We start from the raw sequence: 23,795 nt of genomic DNA, 5'->3' as shown, positions 1-23,795 counted from the left end.
GGCTACGGACAAAAGCTTTGTAAGTGGTCAGGAGCTCAAGAGGGCCGAGGAAGGACTTTGCACGACGGAGGATTCCCAGTCGGCGACTGGCTTTTGAGGCAAGGTTGGAAATGTGACTTTCCCAGGAAAGGTCATGGCAGATAGTGAGACCCAGAAGCTTGAAAGAAAAGACTTCTTCCAGAGGATTGTTGAGAAAGTGGATGGGGGGTTTTGTAAACGGTCCTTTCGAAGAGACATAGTGAGAGTGTGAGATTTGTCTGGATTGAAAGACATGTTCCACGTGTTGGACCAGTTTGTGATTTTATCCAGATCTGCAGTGAGCGAAGAAGCTGCTGCTTGCCGGTCTGAGGGATGACAGATGGTACGGCAGAGGGTGGAGTCATCGGCAAAGAGAAATAGAGGATTTTCCAGAGAGTCCGAGAGATCATTGATGAAAACCAGAAAAAGAACAGGGCCCAGAACGCTACCTTGAGGAACTCCAGCCTGCACAGGAAGAGGGGATGAAAGAACTCCATTTAGGGCCACACGTTGACTGCGACAGGAGAGGAAGTCTGCGAGCCATGAGTGGAGATGGCCTTGAATACCATGGGAAGAGAGTTTGGTGAGTAGGGCAGGGTGCCAGACTGTGTCAAAAGCACGTGATATGTCCAGGGATACGGCTCGGATTTCCTGTCTGGCATTGAGGACCTCCATCCATTGATGGGAGAGCAGTAGCAGCATATCTAGGGTAGAGTGACCTGGTCTGAAACCAAATTGATGATTGGAAATCAAGCCATTGGAGAAGAGGAAGGATTTCATGTCTGAAGCGATGATGGATTCCATAACCTTGCTGATGATTGGGAGAAGGCTGATTGGTCTATAGTTACAGGGATCTGTTTTTGCACCTTTTTTATGCAGGGCAGTGATGTTAGCAGATTTCCAAGCAGATGGCAGATGACCTTGGGAAAATGAGAGGGTGAATAGAACAGAGAGAGGGTGAGCAAGAGCAGAAGAGCAGGCTTTGAGGACACGTGGGCTGATGCCGTCTGGACCGGTTGCAGAATCTGACTCGAGGTTTGAAAGCAAGCTCTCCACCTTGTCAGGAGAAAAGGATACAGAGTCCAGGGACAATTGGGTGCGACTGGGTAAAGTGGGTAGAGATAGTGATGGGTTTGGGACACAAGATTTAGCTGCAAACACCGAGTTTAGACATTCAGCTTTATCACGTGTGGAATCAGCAGTGCGGCCATTTGAGGTAAGGGAGGGGATGGAGGGGGAACATACACCAGAAACAGATTTGATTAAACGCCACCAGGATTTTGAGGAGGGAGAGAGGTTTGAGAGTTCAGACTTGAGATGAGAAAGATGTTGTTTTCTGGCTCTCCTGAGGGTAGCTACACACTTGTTCCGAGCTTTGTGGAAAGAACTGAGATTGCCCTCTGTGCTAATCTGTGGTTTGTGTCGCCACCTTGTGGGATGTTGTCTGCAAATTATCCTTGTCCAGTGAGTGTGTGAATGAGAACCGTACTCATGGTGCCCTTGGTTATTATTATTATTATTATTATTATTATCTGTCCTTAAGTTTATTTATTTATTGTTTGTCTTGTCTGTCGATCTTTCATCTGGAATTTTTCATGTCTTCTTCTTGTTTCAATAAATTATTCTTATTTCTTAAGTGCTTATGGCCTCCTCGTTGCACATCTTGCTGTGCTGAGGTGAAACCGTTTAAGAATATCTATAATCACTTGGTACCCAAATTTGGTGAAATATCTTTAATAACCTGAACGGCACTCTAGAGCACATACCTATGCCAGGCTGAACAGTTTACATTTTGCATAGGCTGGATCTGCATCCGTACCTTAACCAAAATCGAATCAACTTGTTCTTGTCACCTACCCAACTAGTCCACAAAGTTTAATCTGGATCTGTTCATAACTGTTTGAAATATCATGCTATATAGATGTATCTCTTTGGCTCCGTCTCTCGATGGTGAAGAATCGCTTAAAAATAAACAAATAAAAAAATTCTCGTGCAGTATCGAGATCCGGATCTTCACCAAAATCGAATCAATTCATCCTTGTTACACATCCAACCTGTCCAAATTTCGTTTGACTCCATCAATGACTGATTGAGATGTCCTGCTCACAGACAGACAAACAGGTGTGAAAAGATAGCCTCTGTCCTCCTTCGGTGGCGGAGGTACTAATCACCATGGTGTCAGAGCGTGCTCAGGGTCATGAGGCTGTGTAAACCATTTGATGTCCATTTGGCATATGCCCTATTTAGCTATCCAGGAAGCGACTTTGGAGGTTACGACTCCATGTCCAATACATTTGCAGTTGCGGTTTGGGATCGTAAATGCGATGCTTGGTGCTCAGAATTGGGATTTAAGAATTACATTTTTTTAACTGGAGAACTCCACATTTGATAGTCAGGAGTTGAATTTTGTTTCAGGGTTCAAATCATGTTTTGCCAATTGTTGTCTGGTGTGGTGATTGGTCCTGTACCTCCAGGGAAAATGGGGGTGGGGAGGGGGGTAGCTTGGGTTGGGGATCAGGCAGCCTCTGTGGAACATTATTTCACCCCCGTATCATTTGAGACTGCGTCCATGGCAGTGTGGTTAGATCCCGCAGGGGTTGAGGTGATGCTCTCGGTGTGCGAGCTTGCGACCGACCTGTGCGCCAGCCCCTCTCTGGTGTGTGAGGCGTATGTGAGCCGGTGCTTGTGGCATTCACATCGGTGGTCGTGACATATAGGCCTACGAGGTGTTGTGCTTCGGAACCGGCCAAGGTGCACCCACCGGTGTCGTCCTGGGTTGAGTCTGTGTTTGTGGTTTTTCAGGTCTTCCCTTGCTTTGGTCGAGTCGATGCTTGTGTTTAACGAGTGTTGGCTTTGCACATGAGTGGCTTGGGTTAACACCATGGGGACAGGGGTTAAGAGTTAGCTGCAGTGTAAAGGCTGTTCGTGGAAAGGGATCAGCTGTAGCCATAATTGGTTATTTTTTTTCGGACTGTGGTTTTGTTGTTATATCAGTGCTGTGAGTCCTGAGCAGCTGGCTGCTCATGGTAATGAGATGTGGTGCTGCAGAGTCGCAGAAGGCTCAAGACCAGCAGTTGCTATGGGGCATGGTGAGAAGGCTCAAGACCCATGGGCCCATTCCCACAGCAGCATTTGAAGACCCAAAGGTTTGAAATACTGTAGTTGCAACAGCTTTGGGGTGGGGAAGAGGGGGGAGACTTGGTTCCTGGCTGACGTTTACTCCCTTCGGAAGTTCAGTTGTCAGACAGCTCGGAGGCTGGCTTGATGGAGTTTGGATGTGTGACCCATCCAAGTGGTTAGTTTGGCCGGGGCTTCACAAAGAGCTTGCTGATGGTGGCTTGGGGCACCCAAACTCTGTCTGGGTGTATCCTGAGCCATGGTCTCGTACTTGTGGGGTTAGCAGATCCCAGGAGTATGGGTGGGGAGGGGTAGGTAGAGTCTGTGGTGATCTCTCCTGGTCACCTGTGAGAGATGTCTGGGATGACCACTATGTGTGCCTTGTGGCAGCACTGCCAATGGCCAGTGAGGGCCTGAGTTGACCGCCCGGGCAGGTGTTCCATCAGCCTCTCTGATGTTCCAATACACCCAAACATGTAGTGACCTGTGGTTAATGGATGTGGATCAACAGCAAGGACTGGGTGTGACACTGTCACCGGAGGATCAACCAAAGCAAATGGGAATGTTGTCACTGAATTTATAGCATGATTTGGTAAGGACTGTAGGGGCCTGCATAACCTTTCAAAGATAATCCACCATGGAGAAACAGATGTTTGGAACGACAGAACTTTAATATATAAGAAAACAAACATGGCATATTAACCAAAACTTTTGGTGCTATATTTCTCAAGGTTGAATCACAGCAAGAGAACCAGAAAATGAGGTTGGTGCTGCCAAATGTCCAGTCTGTCAGGATACCATGGAAAGGACTATCATCAAGAAGATTTGAAGAACAAATCAAACATACGATATGAAACGCGTACCTGGCTGTCTAACCTCGAGTTATCTTTACCTCTCGCCATTTGCTTCTGTCAGTTACCGAGGATGTTCTGCCCACCTCCAAAGTCGGCAATGTTATCTATGAGTTTAAGTGCCGATGTGAAGCTTGGTACATGGGCTGTACAACCCAAAGGTTGGCTGACAATATCAAACAGCATGCCCCTCTGGCGATTCGAGAAAAGAGTTTGAGAGTTAAGACTCAACCAGTGTGAGAATGTAGGAACATTCAAGGATGGCCGGTCATTTATTCTTGCTCTGCCATTGCACGGCACTTGGTTGCCAAGCCCGTCTGTGCAGACCAGTACAATGTAGATATATATTCAAGATGTTGAGCTGAGGTCAGAGCGTTTCATGTCTCAACACGAAGAAATGCAAGGTAATAAGACACAGGTGGAGGCTATTCAGTCCGTTATGCCTGTGCCACATCAACACCACACCAATTTATCAACACCAGATCAAAATAAGAAAATGCAAAATGTTTTGTTTTTTTTAATTATTTTTTTGTAATCCCCACCCCTCTGGGGGAGGGGGCATGGGCATGGGTAAAAAAACACATCAACCACACAACACCCCTTGATGATATTTGGAACACCCCCAGCAACAGCACTCCATACACAATCACTCATCAATGCTCAAACTACTGAAAAGGCCTATCAACATCTCTATACCCCTCTACTGTAGCTCCATAACTTCCAGGTACCTATCTAATTCCGATTTAATTGTCAGTGGTTCAGTTCGTTTCGGCAAATTCGTGGTTCGGCCGCTGGGAACGCTGGGAAAAATTGCGTAACCGCTGGTCCCCAGAATCTGAATATCGTGAAAACGTCGACACTTCTGCATAGTTTGCCGGCTCACCGTGCCTCATCCCGACGCTGGAGCGAGTCTAGACTGGTACCATCGGTGAGAGGGGTTATCAGTCTACTAGCTCAGCTATTTTGGGGTACCTCAGTCCTTCCAGGGCAGCTCTAGAACCTGTCAAAAGCACCCGGTTTGAATGTCACATTTAAAAATTTTTTTTTTTAACTCACGGTGCTCTGTGCGGTTATACGGCACTCGGCGCGGTTTATATATAGCGCTGTTCACACTAAACCATCACGGTAGCTCCAGATCCTGACAAAGACGGCACCTGGTTCGAATCTCACACATTCAAATTCGTATTTCCCACTTGCGGCGCTCGGTGCTGTTTGCAACCATGTAGCGCTGCTCACATGGATACATCAATGTGGCTGTGTGGATGTGGTCGCATGGACCGATGACATATCTATGACGTCATTTGGGGCTATCCCGTACTCTCCATGGGGACGCACACAAGAAAACAGCCTCGATCACATGACACACCTCGTTGAACGGAGCACAAGATCTCACGTAGGTCTCGGGATCTTGTGCTACATGCAGGGTCACTCACGTAGTTCTCAGGATCATACACGTCACTTGTCCTGCATGCCGCCAAAGCCTCCACGGGGGTGATAAATGCTGCTACAGCATATTTCGGCATCATATTTTGCACTTGTTAATTACGGAGCGAGGATGAGGGTGTACAAGCATTCCTTGTCTCCCACGCGATGACCAATGTTCAGGACTTTGCCACACACGAGACAACAACCTCGATCGCATGACACCTCGTTAAACGGAGCACTCTCCCATTTCCGTGGCACGTAGCACATTTCACATCTGTTGTCCTGCCTTTGCATCCCCCGGTTCACCTGGGGGGGGGGGGTGGAGGGACAAAGGTAGGCTATAAATGTGGGATTGTCACACACGTAACAGGCATGAGCACAAGAACCTCATGACGCACATGCGACCACCCATCACTGATCCTTACAATCGTGCCCATTTTCCATATCCACGCCCATGTTTCCATTCGTCACTCATCCCTATTAAATCTCACTCACCGTTACACTCCCATCGGCTACTAACCCCTCGTGTACGTCCATTATTCTCGCAAGTTTGTTCCATTTTGTCCCCGAAGCCGCTGGTGTTACCATGGTCACTAATCCCTGTAACCACGCCCGTCCGCTATTTACCACACCCCACCATAATAACCACGCCCCCAACATCACCATGCACCCATGTATTTTGACATGTCCCCGCCGCGTGCATCTTTTCTGGATGCATCTACTTTTCTGCTGCCACTACCTTTCCAGGGAGACCATGCCATGCATGAACTACTCTGAGTAAAAGTCCCTTGCCTTACTCGCATCTTAACTCTCCTCTTCTTTACTCTCAGGCTATGGACCCTGGTCCTATCATTGACTACTCTGCTGAATAATTCATATGCACAAATTTTATCTGAACCTTTCATTGTCTTAAACATCTCCATCATATCTCCTCGTAACCACCTCCTTTCTTGTGTATAAAGCCCTGTCTCCTTCAGCTGCTCCTCAAAGCTGAGTCAAGCTAGGAAATCTACGTATGTTGGAAGCAACCTTCATCCTTTCTATGGACCCCGTGTAATGTCCCCAAAAGCAATTTGGGCATTCTCTCATTCTCTTTCAACATAGAAACATCAAAGCTATTGCTCTGACTGCTGTCCAAGATATGCATGCAAATGGTGAGTCATCAGCTTTAGGGGCTTTGCATCCCCCCTCCCTCCAAGCCATTGGTGTGGATGGTGAGTAATCGCTCTGTACTCTGCTCCAGCCAATCGGAGCCAGAGATACTGATAACTGAGGTAACCAATGGGGGCTCAGGTTACCATTGACATCATAACTGATGAACTGATCAGTGTCGATCTTACGTACAAAGACAAGCTTATATATGCACACTCAAAATTCCTGGTTCTCTTGCTGTGATTCAACCTTAAGAAGTACACCACAAAAAATACACCACACCACGCTTTGGTTAATACGTCATGTTCATTTTCTTGGAGAATAATCCACCATGATTAATGGGCCCTGAGTTTGGGACAAAAGCAGCTGGTGGACCTTTTGGCTTGGTAAAGCAGGGTTTCTGAAAATTGACGAACCTCCCCAGAGTGAATTGGAAAGAGCTAAATTTACCTTTTCCTACTGCCATGACTGACCATGCTTTGCTTCAGGGATATGCAGGTGAATTGGGGAATTGGTGTGGTTGACAGACAAGAGCTGCCATGAGGTCCAGCACCTGGATCGAGTAGAAGGGGTAAAAGTGTGTGATATAAAATGTTATCAATGGAATGTGTTGTGAAATAAATAAATACTATCTCATGTTCTGTTTGTTCAGATGAGGGATGTAGGCCATGGCTTAATAGGAATACCTTACCATGAATGGAAGGTGCAGTGAAAAGGGTACAGCAGTTGAGGGAGCATTGTTTGTAAGTGTTGTGAGTTGGGGCAGTGCTGTGACTGCCCACAGGCGGTGCAAGCTCTTCAGAGAGAGAGGGAGAGGGATATATATATATATATATATATATATATATATATATATATATATATATATATATATATATATATATATATATATATATATATATATGGGGCACCGCCATGCCTCACCCCTCTTTTGCTCCAACGATAGAAATGGATATCTCATGGTGGGAGGGGGAGGGGCGATGGGCGGAGGAGTTGTGAGGGGGAGGGGTGGACCAGGTTCAGCCGGCCATGGGACAATAAGATGCTCATGGTTGTCAGGTGAAAGCCAAAAAGGGCTATTTTTTACCTTTCCGAGAGAAGATGCAGCGGGCAACCTATATTACCCTTGAGTTGGCACTCTTTTGTTGCTTCATGGGCTCTATTCACAGACACCCACCATTGTAATTTAGAAAACTCTCGGCTGTCTACGAGGCACACATGGAGTGTAAAGGCAATGTCTTGGTCATGCGAGAGACGTGAAAAGTTAAATGTGGAAATGTTGTTTATTGTGTTTGAAATGAAGGCTGCTTCAAGTGCTTGAAGAGGGTTTGGTATAATTTAATGTACAAATCTGTGTTTAGAGTGAAATTGTCTGACGCGAAGCCCGCTTGGTGTTTGGGGGGGAAGGGTGGCCTTGGTCTAAAATGATGCTCGGTGCAAGGCAGTGGAAGGATGTCTCTTCTTGTGTTACCTCTCGTCTGAAAAACTGCTGAACCAGACAGCTGCATGTAATGGTGGCTGCACGGGGCCGATGACAACCAGGCCACCACATCTAGGCTGGCAATTATCTCCTGAAAATGGCAAGTGTTGGGATTTTGGGCAAGTTGGTGATTCTTGGCTTTTTGGCTCTGCACCTTTTGGGTCTCTTCAGCCTGACCTGGCTCTTTGGAGCATAGCATCCCAAACTTTTTTTTGTCCACGATCCAAAATTTGAAATCACATTAGCCTCATGACCCAAATTGTGGTGGTATTTACTTTGCACCTTTTACCTACCATTAAATTGTTAGAGAAAATGCTTTCAACATGAAAAACCGGGATTTGTGAGAAGTGTATATCGCTGTAAGGTCAAGTGGCACATAGTCATCCGTGACCCATCAGAAGGCCCTCCTGAGCCAAGTTTGGGTCGCAACCTGATTTTAGGAACCACCCTGCTTTGGAGCACCGTTCCTGCTCCCCCTTTCCTGCCTGCTGTGGAAGCAGAACACACATAGGCTGCACACCTGTGGCTTGTCATGCAACTGCCATCTGGGGCATTGTATGCAAATCCTGGGCCAGTGCGTGTGTGAATGAGATTTGTATTTGTGGTGCCTGAAGTTCTTATAATTACATCTGTCATTCAGTGCATTTCCTTATTATTGTTGATCGTTCATCTGGGATTATCTGTCTGTGTTGGCTTCTTGTGTTTCAATAAATTATTCGTATTTCTTAAGAGCATGTGTCTTGCCGTGCTGAGGTAAAAGCATTTCAGAAAATCCTTAGTCCTTACTATAATTCCCGGACCGGTGTTTGTGAGAGTGTTTGTTTGTCGCTAATCCAACAATTCTGGGCTGATTGAATCCAGACTTGCAACAAAGGAATAGGTCAGGTATGGGAGCATGTGGCGGAGCAGCACGTTGCTGCATCCACTTTCCACCAGTACTGCAAGGGCCTCCGTCTGGCAATCCCCCAGGCAGATGCCTTTCCCTTTCCCATCCCCATCTCCTTGAGATGATGATCAACCTTCTGCAATCACGAGGCACGTGGTCGACCCATTATTGGCCTCCTCCACTCACGAGGCTCCCTTGCTGAGAAAATCTGGTGAGCAGGATCAGCACCAAGAAAATGAGCCGCATGCCCATACAGTCGCAGCTGACGCTGACAGACAATGCAGGTAAGAAATCTCGATCGAGTCTCTCTCATCAACCACTCGTTGGACACAAAGTCTGACCAGTGATAACCAAGGATTCTCTGAAGAGACCTGGTACCAAAGGAATTAAGTCTCCATCAAAGATCCCTGGTCAGAGTCCAAGTCTCACATCCGTAGAGAGAGACTGGAAGCACCAAAGACCTGAAGACTCAGACTTTCATCGTCCTGCACAGGTATTGACACAGGCACACCCCATGATCCAGTGAATTCATGACTCCCCAGGCCTGACCCAGACGTCTATCAACCTCTGGCTCTCAGCCAGCGGATACATGAATATCTCTGCCAAGGTAAATGAATCTCTCCGTGACCTCAACATCCTCGCCGCAAACGGGTACAGACAACATAGCAGCATCCAATATGTCATCGAAAGCCTGGATCTTCAATTTGACCCAGGAAACCCGAAAACTCAGCAGCTCGGATTTCTCATTCAGCACCTCGAGGGCCCTCAAAAGGATATCTAGAGTTTCCGCAAAGATGAGTGCATCGTCTGCAAAATCAAGGTGAGAGATCTTGACATTCCCAAACAATGCACTGCAGCTTGATCTCTCCAGCATCCTCCCCAGAATTCGGTCCATGCAAATGCTGAAAAGTGTGGGGCCATTACTCCAGTAACAACTGGAAACTAGAACTGCCACTTTATAACTGCTGGCAGTGATGACCGGGTACCCAGACGTATCTGCCTTTGACACAACTGATACAACATGAGACTTAAATCATAGTCGCAAAGTTTCGCATTCATCGGAAGAGCGGTGCCAGAGAAAACATGATTTAATGGTGATACAAACACAGGCCTGCTTCAAGACGGCGCAGAACAGACGAGTGCCGAACCGGGCAGCACAAAGCGTTCAATTTCCTTATTACTGGCGAACAGATTAAAATAATTAAATAATTCTGGCTGCCAAACCGCGTGACCAATCAGGTTGAAATTTTAAACTTTTGTTTCGCATGTCGGCTAAATTACAAATTTGAAGTTTCGTATATATAGAAGCAGCGGTTCCAGAGTAAACATTAATTAATATTTATCCTTCAATCCAAGATTGCGGTCAAACCATGTGACGTGTGATGTCATAATTTTCACCACGTGTGCAAACACGATGGGAGATGATAATTGCAAATTTTCGCTTCGCTTGGTTAAGCAGTTCCAGAGAAAACATTATTTAATATTTTTCTTAAAACCAACATGGCTGCCAAACCCTGGGCCCGATCGCGTTGAAATTTCAAACCGTCATTCCGCATGACTGTTCCACCATAAAGGTGATGTTTCACATTTATTGATGCAGTACTTCCAGAGTAAACATTAATTATTTTTCCTTCAATCCACTATGGCTGCTAAACGTTGCGTCGTACCTCAAAAAGGGGTGAGAACTTTTTATTCGTCATGGAGAGGCGGTCATAGTGGTGGAGTTTCGCCTGGATCTGTTCAGTCGTTTCAGAGAAAAAGACGTTTAAAGATATTATTTTTCAATCCAAGATGGCTGACGAACCATGTGACTTATGACATCACAAATTTATATTCTGCTTCCAACTGGGTATTGGAACACATTTGTGAAGTTTCGTGTTAATCTGTAAAGGTGCGTTTTTCTATCCAAGATGGCCGCCAAACCATGTGACGTGTGACGTCATAATTTTTGCCACGCGTGCACACACTATGGTAGATGATGATTGCAAATTTTCGATTCGTTAGTTGAAGCAGTTCCAGAGAAAACATTATTTAATATTTTTCTTAAATCCAACATGGCGGCCAAACCACGTGACTTATCAATTCGAAATTAACAAACTTATATCGCCTACCTGTCCCGAATATAGTTCTTAAATCTCCCCTTCATCGGACCAGCGCTTCTGGAGAAGAAGATGTTTGGAGGTTTTAGGGTTTTTTCAAGATGGCCGCCAAACCATGTGACCGATCAAGATAAAATTAACAAACTCGAGAAAGGACGTCATGTGGAATATATATGTGAAGTTTCATCTTAATCTGTCTTGCCCTTCTGGAGAAGAAGATTTTTAAAATTTATTCATTTTCAATCCAAGATGGCTGCCGAACCTTGTGACCTATGATATCATAAATTTAAATTCTGCTTTCCATCGTCGACCCGAACAAGTCTGTGAAGTTTCGTGTAAATCGGACGAGGTCTATTTTTCGATCCAAGATGGCCGCCAAACCATGTGACATCTGAGGTAAAAAAAGTTTTACCATGTATGCAGACTTGAGGTAGGAAGGCACTTGCAAATTTTCGCTTCGATGGCTTATGAAATTCCAGAGAAAACATTATTTAATATTTTTCTTAAATCCAACATGGCGGCCAAACCATGTGACCTATCACTTCGAAATTAACAAACTTGCATCGCATACATGTCACGAATATAGTTCTGAAATCTCGCCTTAATTGGACCAGCGCTTCTGGAGATGTTTGAAGGTTTTTTCAAGATGGCCGCCAAAGCATGTGACCTATCAACAAGAAATTAACAAACTTGAAAGAGGACCTATAGGGGAATATATCTGTAAAGTTTTGCCTCAATCTGTCCAGCCCTTTTGGAGAAGTAGATTTAAAAAAAAAAAAAAAACACTAAAAAACAAGATGGCGGCCGAATTACGTCATCGATGACGTCAAGAAAAACATTTTCGTCAGTGACTTGAGTAGATGACGCTCAAAATTTTTCAGATTTTTCCCATACGGCGTTCTACTTGACGAATTTTCACTGGTATATCACTTCACCTATGACGTCACGAAAAATCACTCGTGTTCCCCATAGGAAGCTTAGTAAAATGTATCAAACGAAAAAATTTTCTATTGCACGGTTTCCGAGATACAGATGTCCAAAGTTTATCGTTTTTTTCAAGATGGCGCCCGCACCACGTGATCAATGACGTCATTATAACGTGATTGTGCTCTCAAAAAAGATACATCCTATGGTGAAAATTTCGTGTCGATCGGTCTTAGTGTCCCAGAGAAAATGATTTTTAAAGCGAAAAAGGGTGCAAAATGCCGGCGGAAAAAGAAAAAGAATAAATAATAAATAAACAGAAGAAAAACAATAGGGTACCCTGTACTCACAGGGTACCCTAATAAGTCAGAGATGGTATCACCACATCTCACAGCACTCTCAGCACCGGAGTAGAGTTCAGACATCAGATTGATCAGTTTTGGTGGCACTGCATGAAAACCAAGAAACCTCCAGAGGGAATCCCGATTCACTGAATCAAATGCTTTGCAGAGATCAACATAGGCTGCAAGCAACCCCTTCCAAAACTCTCGCCTACATTTGGTGAGGAACCGAAGAGCAAGGATGCAGTCAATTGTTGACCTCTTTGGTGTAAAGCCTGACTGCTCTGGGCGCTGGTGCTCAAGCAGATGGTGGCGAACCCTATCAATAATTATTCGAGTAAAGACCTTGCACCACACTGAGAGCATCACCACCCCTCGGTAGTTGTTGCAGTCCTGTGATCACTTTTGTTTCCAGAGAGGGAAAACGAGGCCCCTCTTCCAGTCAGTTGGGATGTGATGCCTGTGTTTCAGGCAGAGCACAGAACTGCATACAATGACACGAGTACAGCATTTCCCCCAGCCTTGAGAAGTTCAGCATGGATGCCAAAGATCCCAGGAGATTTACGCAATTTCAACCGGTTCATCGCAGCCTGTGTTCCAAAAAAAACGAAAGTGGATCACAGTTGATCGGAGCGTCAGCAATAGGGATAGTAACACCCCTGACATCCAACTCAACAGCTGGTGGGTCACCCTGGTATCACCGCTCAAAGTAACCGGCCCATTGGGCCTTCATTTCGGACTCCTCTGTCAAGCCCAGTACCATCCGCTCCAACTGCCTTACTCAGAGGGACGGGCTGGGAGGAAAGCAATGCACAAATTCCCCTGTAAGCAGGCCGAGAATCACGACCACAGGTGATTCTCTCCCCCCTCAGATTAATCGCACAGAGGCCTCCTTGTCTGCCCTCTGTGCATGTACAGGTTTTTTTCCTCAACTCCCTGAACAGCTCTGCTCTGCCATTAAGACTGGCCCTGTGGCTCTGGTCAATGGTATCCAGTGTCCCTTGAGAAACAAAATTCTTCTTTACCCTTTGGTGATTTCCAGATATCCAATGGCAACGTCAAGGATGGTGGTCTTGAAGGAACTCAAGAACTCTTCAGGATTTCCCAAAGCACCCAGAACCCCTAAATCCCCGCTCAGCCTCTTGGCAAACTCTTCAGCTACCCTCTCATCCTTGAGCTTGCCAACATCTAGCCGAGGCTGGGATGGTACCATCCATCCATCGGGACCATACTCTCTGCAGAGCGTTGGTGCTGCTTAAGCAGTCTCCTTGGCTATTGGGTACAATCCTGGATGGGTCACCCCTCTGACACAGGATACCAGCAAGCTGACACTCGCATGTCTCATAATCATCCCGATCAGTGCCAGTTGTTGCAGTGAAATCCCCAAAGACAAGAAGAGTATCTCGCCTGGGGCACTGATCGACCACAGACTCGAGCGTGGCATAGAATGCGTCCTTCACGGTGAGATCACTCTCCTCAGTCAGAGCATATACAGAGACCAGGGAAATGACACCAAAGGATTGACGAATCCTTCATCTCATAATACGCTCATTGACCGGTGTTACCTCAATTATCATTGGAGTCAGCTTATTGGACAGGACTACAGCAACTCCTTGGGCATGGTAACCATCGAATCGAACAGACCAATAGTAGGAGAAGCCACCCGCCATGATCTCACCACTATCCGGTGTCCGAACCTCAGTAGAGAGTGCTGCAATACCGATGTCCAAACGCTTGAGCTTGGATTATAATAGAGACAGGTGATCATCCTCTCTTTGGGATAGGACGTTCCATGCACCCACCCGAAGGGACTGCCTCAGGTTAACCCAAGGAGGCCGCCGTCTGGTGTACGACACCTCAGCACCATTCTGTCACCCACCACCGCAATCTGACCCAGGAAATTTAACCCTAGATTTTCCTCCTATTATCAAGGAATGAGGGTCCCGAAGGCTTTGCCCGAATCCCGTCATCTGGTGAGCTGCCTTACGAAAAGCAGCAGCACAGGAGGTACTCCCACGGAGTGGGTTTTCAGTTTTCTTTGTGGGTTTGTGTTTGTTGTGTTGTGTTTTTTTGTTGTGGGTGTTGCGGCATGAAGTGTTTTAGAGTGGCCATAGTGCAAATCCTGCTACCAACCTTCTAAAAAAAATAACGCCACTGCAGGAGGAAGTCCACAGACAATAGTTGGGCACTATACGAGGTCCGTATAAAAACTAACGGGACTGACTTCACAGAAATTTTATTCCAAAAAATATATTTAAATCACAGCTTTCCCCTTCAAAATAGTTTCCCTCCACTCTCACACACTTGTCCATCCTCTTCCACGCTTCGATGCACCTCCGGAAGGCTCCTTCTGGAATCCTCCAGAGCTCTGTCGTCACGGCCCTTTTGATGGCCTCCACATCAGGAAATTGGGTCTCCTTGATCACCCTCTTGAGCTTGGGGAATAGGAAAACATCACAAGGAGCCAAGTTTGGTGAATACGGGGGTTGCTCCAGAGTTGGCACGTTCCTCTCTACCAGAAACTGTCGGATGCTCAGGGCACTGTGAGCAGGGGCATTGTCATGGTGGAGCACCCAGGCGTTTTTCTCCCACAAACTCATGAAGTCTTGTCCCGGACTCCTTTCTCCTCTTGTCCCAAACTGATCTCATGAGGTGCCAGAGGATCTCCTTGTACACATATTGATTCACTGTTTGACCCTGTGGTAGAAACTTGTAGTGGACGATGCCCTTGATGTCAAAAAACACGATGAGCATCACCTTGACCTTCGACTTCGACATCCTTGCTTTCTTTGGTCTTGGTGATGCCGGACTTTTCCACTGACGACTCTGCCGTTTGGTCTCGGGATCGTATTCGAATATCCACGATTCAACGCCAGTAATGACTCTCCCGAGCAGGTCTGGATCGTCCTCGAGGTGCTCGATAATGTCTTGACAGACAGTGGCTCTTTACTGTTTCTGGTCCTCGGACAACAGCTTGGGGACCATCTTTGTGCACACCTTGCACATTTAGGGATTTTCAGTGATGATGCTCCAGGCAGTGTCCTTGTTGATTGAAAGTTCCTCAGCAATCATCCGCACCGTGAGTCGACGATCTGCTTCACACGCTCGATGTTGTCCGCTGTTCTGCTCGTTGAAGGTCTTCCAGACCGTGGATAGTCTTCAACCTCCTCCTGTCCCTCTTTGAACCTCTTGTGCCATTCAAATGCACGTGTACGTGACATTGTTTCTTCCCCGTTGACTTGCTGCAGAATTGCGAAGGATTCGGAAGGTGTTTTGCCAAGCTTGGCAAGAAACTTCAGATTGGCTCTCTGCTCACGACTCATAGCGCAACGGCTCAGACGAGACAACGTGTAAAGCACGACCTGCAAAAAACAATCGCACTATGATCACAGTCAACCACCACCAATCGTATATACAGGGTGGCCTAAAAGTCACTTTACCCTCTCCCCAGTAAAAGCATTCGTTGTTAAACTATTTTAATACAAAGGTTATATTTTGCAGTACTTATAATAATTAATCAATCGTTGTATCTGGATGCGCACCATCATTCTCCTTGCTTGCACCACTGAAATCGTCATCAAGTCCTCTTATAGACATCTAGTGAAACGTTTGTGGAGTTTTGCAGCGGTAAAGCGACTTTCAGGCCACACTGTATTGCTGGAATGTTGCGAAAGACTGTGACGTAACCCGTTCATTCAAGTTGTGTTGGTGGAGCACACAGCAGGCTCAGTCCCGTTACTTTTTAGACGGACCTCGTATATGGATGGCCATTGGCTCACACAGGAGCTCCTCCGCTCTTTGACAGGTTTTGTTTTTAATCCTGCTGGGTATCCATAATCATACGCCCTCCTCACCAAGAAACCTGGTGGGGGAGACTGATTAGTCGCCGACAACCCGACCATGAAACAGGTTATTGCAGGTTTACATTGTACCTGTGGCAAGTCACAGATCTAATTTGGCCTGACCTGACAATGGTGTCTTCCTGTAATAAGCAGCATGACCCAAATTCGTGCTTCGGATGTTTTTATTTTTGCCGATGGTTTTGGAGAGGATGTGGGGGTGTGGGGGGGGGCACGCAAATTCTCTATGTAAATGTGTAGCGCCGACTCCAGGTTGGGGAGGGTATTACAATTACAAGTGTCCACCCTTGACAGTGTTGTCTTCCTGTCCCCACATTTTTCCAGTGCAGTGAAGTGTTTTGAATTACGAGTCAGTATGTTTTTGCTTCATGCACATTACCTGGGTTATTTTTCTTTTGCCTATATATAGAGCTGTCGGTTGCCTAGATGCCGCCCACAATAATGGTATGCGTCAGAAGAACGTGTTGCATGCTTGGAACACGATCACCTGTTGGGGGGAGGTACTCTTTGTGTGAATAATTCCTGGAGAGCCCAAATTGGATTAATAACCTTAATAATATCCAGTGTGGTGTCGCACCACGTTCAGAGTTATGTGGTGGTGCAAACCGCTTGGCATACGTCTTGATGATTCGGCTCTCAGCGAAATGAGTACTTCAGCAGTTACGACCCCACACCCGACTGGGATAATTCGGTTGTCGCGTGAGTTCGTGAACACAGCGATACCATCTGATTTCATTTTTTTTTTAATCAGAATTTTAGTTAATGTGCTGATTCCCTCTCTGATGGATGACATTCTCCAAACAGGATGATGTGTTCCACCTTGCAGATCTCCCACGATGCAGATGCCTTTTCCACCTTCTTTGGCCTCCTGACGCCTGCCCCCAACCCTCACTTCTTACTCAAGATCACAATGGTGGTGCAGTCAAACTAGTCTTCAACAAAATTGAATCTGGAATTGCACAGCTCTGAAGCGAAGACCATTTATAAGCTCTCACTTTCGTCATCTATCACTGCTGGAACCTAGCTGGCTTGAAAATGATTGCATTTACTTGTAAATGATTAATATAATGTTTTATTTATTTGACCACTGCTGAGAATTTTGCTCATTTAATTTCTTGACTGGCTCTTATCTGCCACACACTTCTTTTGTTTGGTTAACATGCTGCTATTGATTTGCTGCCAAACCTCTCTCATATAATTATGTGGTGTTGCCAACCCTTCAAATTATTTGCTTATCTTCTTGTTCCTGAAAGGTCACTTGGGAATTTCACTGAACAACATCCAATGAAATTGATGCTCAGTCACATGATCAAGTTCACTGTGGATATTGGCTTCAAAGGAAGAATAATTTTGTGTGAGAATCAAGGAGGCAGGCAGGAGACATGCACACCCTGTGTTTAACTACTCTTGTCCACCACTTGCTTATGTCCTGGCCTTGTGCTGTGCTCGTATGAAGAATACATGATATATTTATGAAATTGGTAGAGTATGAATGCTTGGTATAAATAGAGGTAGAAATTGGATTTAGGAACAAGCTTTCAATTATCATGGACATTGTATATAGATCCTCTAGTTCTGCTTGCTTGACAGTACTGTTGCTCTAAAAAAAATAAAAAATTCCAAGATGACCAACTGAAATTTTCAAAGTTTTTCCAAGCTTGTGTGAATCATAACACGTCCTTAATTCTAATTTGTAACAAGCTATCAAGAAATCCACTTTCCAGAATGGCTGGACATTGCAACTAATGCGAAAAGATGCATTTTTATTACAGGAAGACATTCATCGCCATTTCCTCTACATCCTAAGATGGGTCTCAATTTTCCAAGATCTTGGTGGATTTCCCAAGTAGTGCTAATGCTGCTTGTTGACTTTTAATGTCTAGTGGCCAATACAAATAACAAAGTCCTGCCTTGCCAGCCCCCATCATTGACTTTGGTGCATTCATCAATCAATCAATCCTTTTTGTTTATTGGTAGCATCAAATACTGGACAAGGCAGTCGGAAGACTGGTGTTTGTCAGGTTGACAACAATACAACAGTTTCATAGAACTTGCAAATATATATAGAAGGAATAATAATATAAAGTTGCATCAATATGCATATTATGCATCAAAACAAATGTATGGAATACCTAGAAGGACACTCTTTGACGTCCTGAGACCTGAGATATGCCTCTTCCCACATTATTATATCATTATACATACTTGTACCAAGTTTGATTTAAATCTCTGAACTCGGATTCAAAAGATTAAATAATGCTGACTGCCAGACCATGCATCCAATCAGGTTGAAGGTTAAAACATATATTCCCCATCACTACTTTATCACAATTGTGATGCTTCATGTTGATTTATGAAGCGGTTCAAGAGAAAAAAAAAGATTTTTGTTCAGTCCAATATATCTGCTAGACCATGTGACCTTTTAATTATTTGTTAACACCCTGGTATCCCCAAGGCTTGCGGAACATGTCAGTGAAGTTACCCCTCGATCTGTCAAGCCGTTCTGGAGAAGATGCACAGATGCCAACCCTCCCGATTTCATCGGGAGGCTTCCGAAAATTCACCCAAACTCCCGCCCTTACGATCACTATCCTTATCCTCCCGAAATTTTGATATTTTTGCACTGTTCACTAATCAGAATGTACTAGTATGAGAATTGAATGAAAAGCATCGTCTGCTACGTATAGCATGTGGTAACTCCATAACGTTCGCTGCTACCAAATTGTACGTAAAAAATTGCAAATTCAAATGAGGAGCAGCGAAACATTGGGTCTGGATCTCGCTTATGCGATCATGCACTGAGATTTAGTGCATGCGGTATGTGTGCAATACAGTGCATGCGGTATGTATGCACAGTGTATATGCATGCGATACGCTCACTGCATGCAGCTGGGCCCCGTACCAGCCCGGCGGTCGCGACCATAGTGCGGTGTTTAACAGCCGCTAGAGTTCTACGAGTCGCGCTGCAGCTGTGGAACATCGACTTCGAAGTTACCGATGCTTCAAGCCCTCGATGTTGATTACGAAATGGCAGAAAAGAAGCTTACGAAGACCAAGAAATGGTCTCAGAAGTACAAGACCGAATACAGTCTCCAATACCTGTGTATTCGAAAGTCTGAAAGAGGAATTCATCATGCGTATTGTACAGTATGCAGCGTTGATATTTCAGTTGAGCACGGAGGTCGCGATGATATTCGGAAGCACGTTGGAAGCAAACGGCACACAGACATTGCAAAGGAGAGATCTTCGAGCACGAGTACCGGTACACTTCTGAATTATTTCACCAAACAAGGGACAAGCGAGGAAGAGGATGTTACCCGAGCGGAACTTCTCTTTAGTGGATTTATTGTGGAACATAACTTGCCCATATCAGTCTCAGATCATGCTGGACCTCTATTTCAAAAGATGTTTCCAGATTCAAAAGTTGCTTCAAAGTATGGATGTGCAAGAACAAAAACTTCAGCAATAATTGGTGAGTTGTCAAATGTTACTGCTTCATCTATTGCCGATATTGCTAGACTAGCTCCATTTAGCCTAGCTACAGACGGTAGCAATGACAGTGGTGAGGCCCAGCTATATCCTGTCCTGATTTCGTACTATGACAACAGTGCTGGGATTGTGAAGCAAGGTTTGCTAAGTTTGCCTGCGTGCAAACAAGATTCCACTGGAGAAAACATTTTCAAACTGCTTGATCATGAGTTCAGTGACAGGAAAATTCCGTGGGGAAATTGTGTTTCCTTTTGTGCTGATAATGCCTCTGTCATGGTGGGCAAGCACAAAGGAGTCGCTGCTTATATCAACAAACAAAATCCAGAGTGCTTCATCATGGGATGCCCTTGCCATATGATGCACAATACGGCCAAGAAGGCGGCTCAGGCCTTACCCATTGAATTAGATGACTTTCTCATCGATATTTACTACTACTTGGACAAAAGTAGTAAACGCGTCAAAGGAGTGAAAGCACTGCAAGAACTCTGTGATGCCCCGACACACAAGATTCTGAAGCATGTCGCAACAAGGTGGCTGTCCTTTGGTCAGTGCCTAGACAGGCTGATTGAACAGTGGGAGCCACTTCGCCTCTTCTTCAAAGAAGAAGTACGAAGAAAAATGCAACCAACTGTAGCCAAGACTCTAACAACGAGCAAGAAGGACGGCACTGTATCTACTGCCAGTACTGGCACTGCAGGATCAAGCACTAGTGGAGCAGCATTCACCACTACCACTGCAGTATCTGCTGCGAAGAAGACAGCAGGGACAGCACCAAAACCAATGCTGAGAGCAGGTAGCATCACCGGCCCTTCATCACGTTCATCTACAAAGCAGATCCCTTCAGAGTCGAGAAAGACTGTGATAGTCCCATCTACAGGCAAAGAAGGACCCAAGTTAAGTTCTGCTTTTGCCAAATCACTTGATAGAAGCTCAGCAAAACCTTCGAATCAGAGGTCTTCTTCCTTGGCTGCACCTACCTCAAGCTCTCTCCTCAAACGTAAAATTGGATCTGGTACTACGAGTCTGACCTCTTCTGCTGGCAGTAAACGCAAGTGTGATCGCCCTGCGGCTAAGTGTACTACGAGTTCTACAACTAAAAGCGCATCTTCCTCAAACACTGTGCAGGAATCTAGAGAAAAACGTGTCAACAGGATGTTCTTGTCTCCACAAACAAAACTCTATTGTTTCTTCCTTCGATATGCTAACAAGCTTTTTGAGAAGGGGAATCTTCTGCTCCAAAGAGACGAACCCTGTATTCATCTCCTGCACGGAGAATTGAATGGTCTTCTGAAAGATATCTTCGTACGGTTTTTGAAACCATCGGTGTCATCGGTTACTCTGGTAAATGTACCCTTCTCTGACAGAAATCATCAGAAGAATGATGAGGACCTCATGATTGGGAACGATGCCAAACTGTATATAAGGGAACAAAGGAGTCTCAAGAAATCCACCTTCACTCTGAGTGAGTCAGACATCCAAGGTTTCTTCAGTGCAGTTCGCTCATATTATGTGAAAGCCTGCAATTGCATCTTCAAAACCTGGCCGCTAGATGATGAATTAGCCAAGCATGCTCAGGTGCTGGATGTTAAGCTACACCAAGAAGTGGGGTTTGACTGTGTGGAGTTTTTCATCAAGAAATTCCCCTGTCTGTTCAGTGGTGGTGATAGTGACATAGACAGTCTTGAGAGTGAATTCGCTCACTACCAGGCAGACGCCTCCATAGCTACAATTGCTACTGAGACAGTGAGAGTGGATGAGCAGTGGCATCGGATTTCACAGCTCACAGATCCCTGCACTGGTGCCAAGAAGTATCCTAATTTGAGCAAAGTGATGAAGGGAATCTTGGTCATTCCTCATTCGAACGCATTATGTGAGCGGGCACTCAGTCTTGTACGGAAGAATCATACTGAATTTCGTCCCAATTTGAGTGTCAAAACCCTGGAAGCTCTCTTAATTGAAAAACTAGCTCATAGCACCCCTTGCTACCAGAGAGAATACAGCAAAGACATAATCAGAAGGGCTAAAAGAGCCACACAGCTGTCACTCAGCAAAGCTGCCATGGAAAAAGCAAGCAGCAGTAGTACCAGCCAGTAAGGTAAGAAAAATATTGCTTCTTTTGTGCTTTTTGTTAATCTTTGATTGTCCCCTAACTTACTAATATTAACATACATGTAACATTAAAAAGTGCACAATTTTCCCCTTTTTTTGTTCAAAAAGTGGGAATTCTTAACATGTTAAATGCTCCAAAATAGGGCTCAGAGGGCACTAGAGAGCGTCTAGAACCCCAGAGCTTCCAGGGCCCTAAGGCGGGCCCTGGACCCCGCCGCAAGGGTCGAGCGCTCCGCGCTCGAGATGTGCGCTTAGCGCACATTATTTGGTGTCGGTTGCAAATCCTCCCTAATTCTGATTTCCAAAAGTTGGCATCTCTGAAGATGGTTTTTAAAGGTTTAGGGTAAATCCAATATGGAAGACGTCCACCTATGAACTCTGACGTCATAGGTGGAGAATTGTTTTCCCCTCATGGATGGGCGATCGTACCTGTGAATTTTCTTCTCGATCTGTTCAGCCGTTTCGGAGAAGATTTTTGAAAGGCCACGTCAGGTGTGGGAGCATGCGCCAGAGCAGCGCGTCGCTGCGTCCACTTTCCGCTGGTACTCCAGGAGCCTCCGTCTGGCCATCCCCCAGGCAGATGTCTGGCTCATCCCCATCTCCTTGAGATGCCAATCAACCCGCTGCAACCACGAGGAACGTGGTCGACCCATTGGCCTCCTCCACTCACGAGACTCCCTCGCTGAGAGAATCTGGTGAGCAGGATCAGCGTCAGGAAAACGAGCCACATGTCCATACAGCCGCAGCTGATGCTCACAGACTATGCAGGTAACAAATCTCATTTGAGTCTCTCTCAGCAACCACTCGTTGGATACAAAGTCCAACCAGCGATAGCCAAGGATTCTCCGAAGAGACCTGGTACCAAAGGCATTTAAGTATCTGTCTCAGATCCCTGGTCAGAGTCCAAGTCTCACATCCATAGAGCAAGACTGGAAGCACTAAGGACCTGAAGACTCGGACTTTCGTCCTGCATAGATACCGGCAGCGCCACAGCCCATGATCCAGTGAATCCATGACTCCCCAGGCCCGACCCAGACATCTATTGACCTCTGACTCACAGCCAGCAGAGACATGAATATCACTGCTAAGCGAAGTGAATCTCTCCATGACCTCAACATCCTCACCACAAACAGTTTTTATGTAAAAAACAAAATGGCTGCCGAACCACGTGATCGATGACGACATCATCCCCCCCCCCCCCCATGCAATATAGCCTTTGATGACCCTCAAAAATTTTCACATTGATTGGATAAAGCATTTGACTTGTTTAAATCTCTGGTGGTGCAGTCAAACTAGTCTTCAACAAAAGATTTGTTTGGCTGCACCACCAGAGATTTAAATACTTTGAATGTCGCAACGAAGCCACCGATGACATCACCAAAAAAAATGGCACTTCTTTTGTTCACATGTGCCAAGTTTCAATTTTTTCCATGGAGTGGTTTCGGAGATGCAGAGGTCCAAAGTTTTTCCTTTTTTCCAACATGGCTGCCACACCACGTGACCTATGATATCATTATCATTAAAACATTCTACATGAGTCATCGCACTTTATGGTGAAAATTTTGTGTCAATCGGATAAGTAGTTGCAAAGAAAACAGAGAAAATTAACATGGATGGTCGGAAAACCTGCAAACATAATGCCTCCGGCGACTTAGTCCGTGGGGGCTTAAAAATGCAAGTTAGCCAAAAATAAGGAAATATTTTAGATTACAACGAAAGGTATTACTTGAAGAAGCATTGGGGAAAAATAAAATAGTAATAAAGGTACTAAAATGAAACGGGAATGGACATTTAAATATACAATTTTGTGACACATCATGTAATTATTATAATACAGTTCAATCAACTTATGGAATTGAGCGTGGCAGTCACATTTGTACTCGTCGATTGTTTATCGCTTTGCGTTCTACAGAAGGTTATGTCCAAAAGATTTAGCATTTCTGAATTGGATGCATCAATTGGCATTGGGGCTGGTGGGTGGGGGAGCATGTCACGGTGGCTTTTAGACCGGAACAGACTTTCCAAAGCGAAGCAAGAGCTCATC

At 45.4% G+C, this 23,795-nt stretch overlaps 1 protein-coding gene across 5 annotated transcripts in view; it reads left to right on the top strand.

Moving 5' to 3' along the window:
• The window catches only part of LOC147025189 (uncharacterized), a 71,316-nt gene that overhangs the window by 34,730 nt on the left and 12,791 nt on the right, over nucleotides 1-23,795 (top strand). The window contains exon 2 of one of the 5 annotated variants that reach the window (XM_085885875.1): nucleotides 16,980-22,938. The exons of 1 other annotated variant lie outside the window; for it this stretch is intronic. In XM_085885875.1, the coding sequence (XP_085742001.1) occupies nucleotides 19,151-21,736 (2,586 nt within the window). In that variant the 5' untranslated portion in view covers nucleotides 16,980-19,150 and the 3' untranslated portion in view covers nucleotides 21,737-22,938. Of the gene's footprint in view, nucleotides 1-16,957; nucleotides 22,939-23,795 lie in introns of those variants that run through there. 3 more of the 5 variants (XM_085885876.1, XM_085885878.1, XM_085885879.1) reach the window with 3 other exon arrangements.

The sequence above is a fragment of the Eptatretus burgeri genome, chromosome 6 (assembly GCF_056783735.1).
Source record: "Eptatretus burgeri isolate ZD-2024b chromosome 6, Ebu_testis_v1, whole genome shotgun sequence".
In the NCBI taxonomy this organism is placed as follows: Eukaryota; Metazoa; Chordata; class Myxini; order Myxiniformes; family Myxinidae; genus Eptatretus; species Eptatretus burgeri.
The sequence above is the reverse complement of the archived record's forward strand: the minus strand, read 5'-3'. Positions and strand labels throughout refer to the sequence as shown.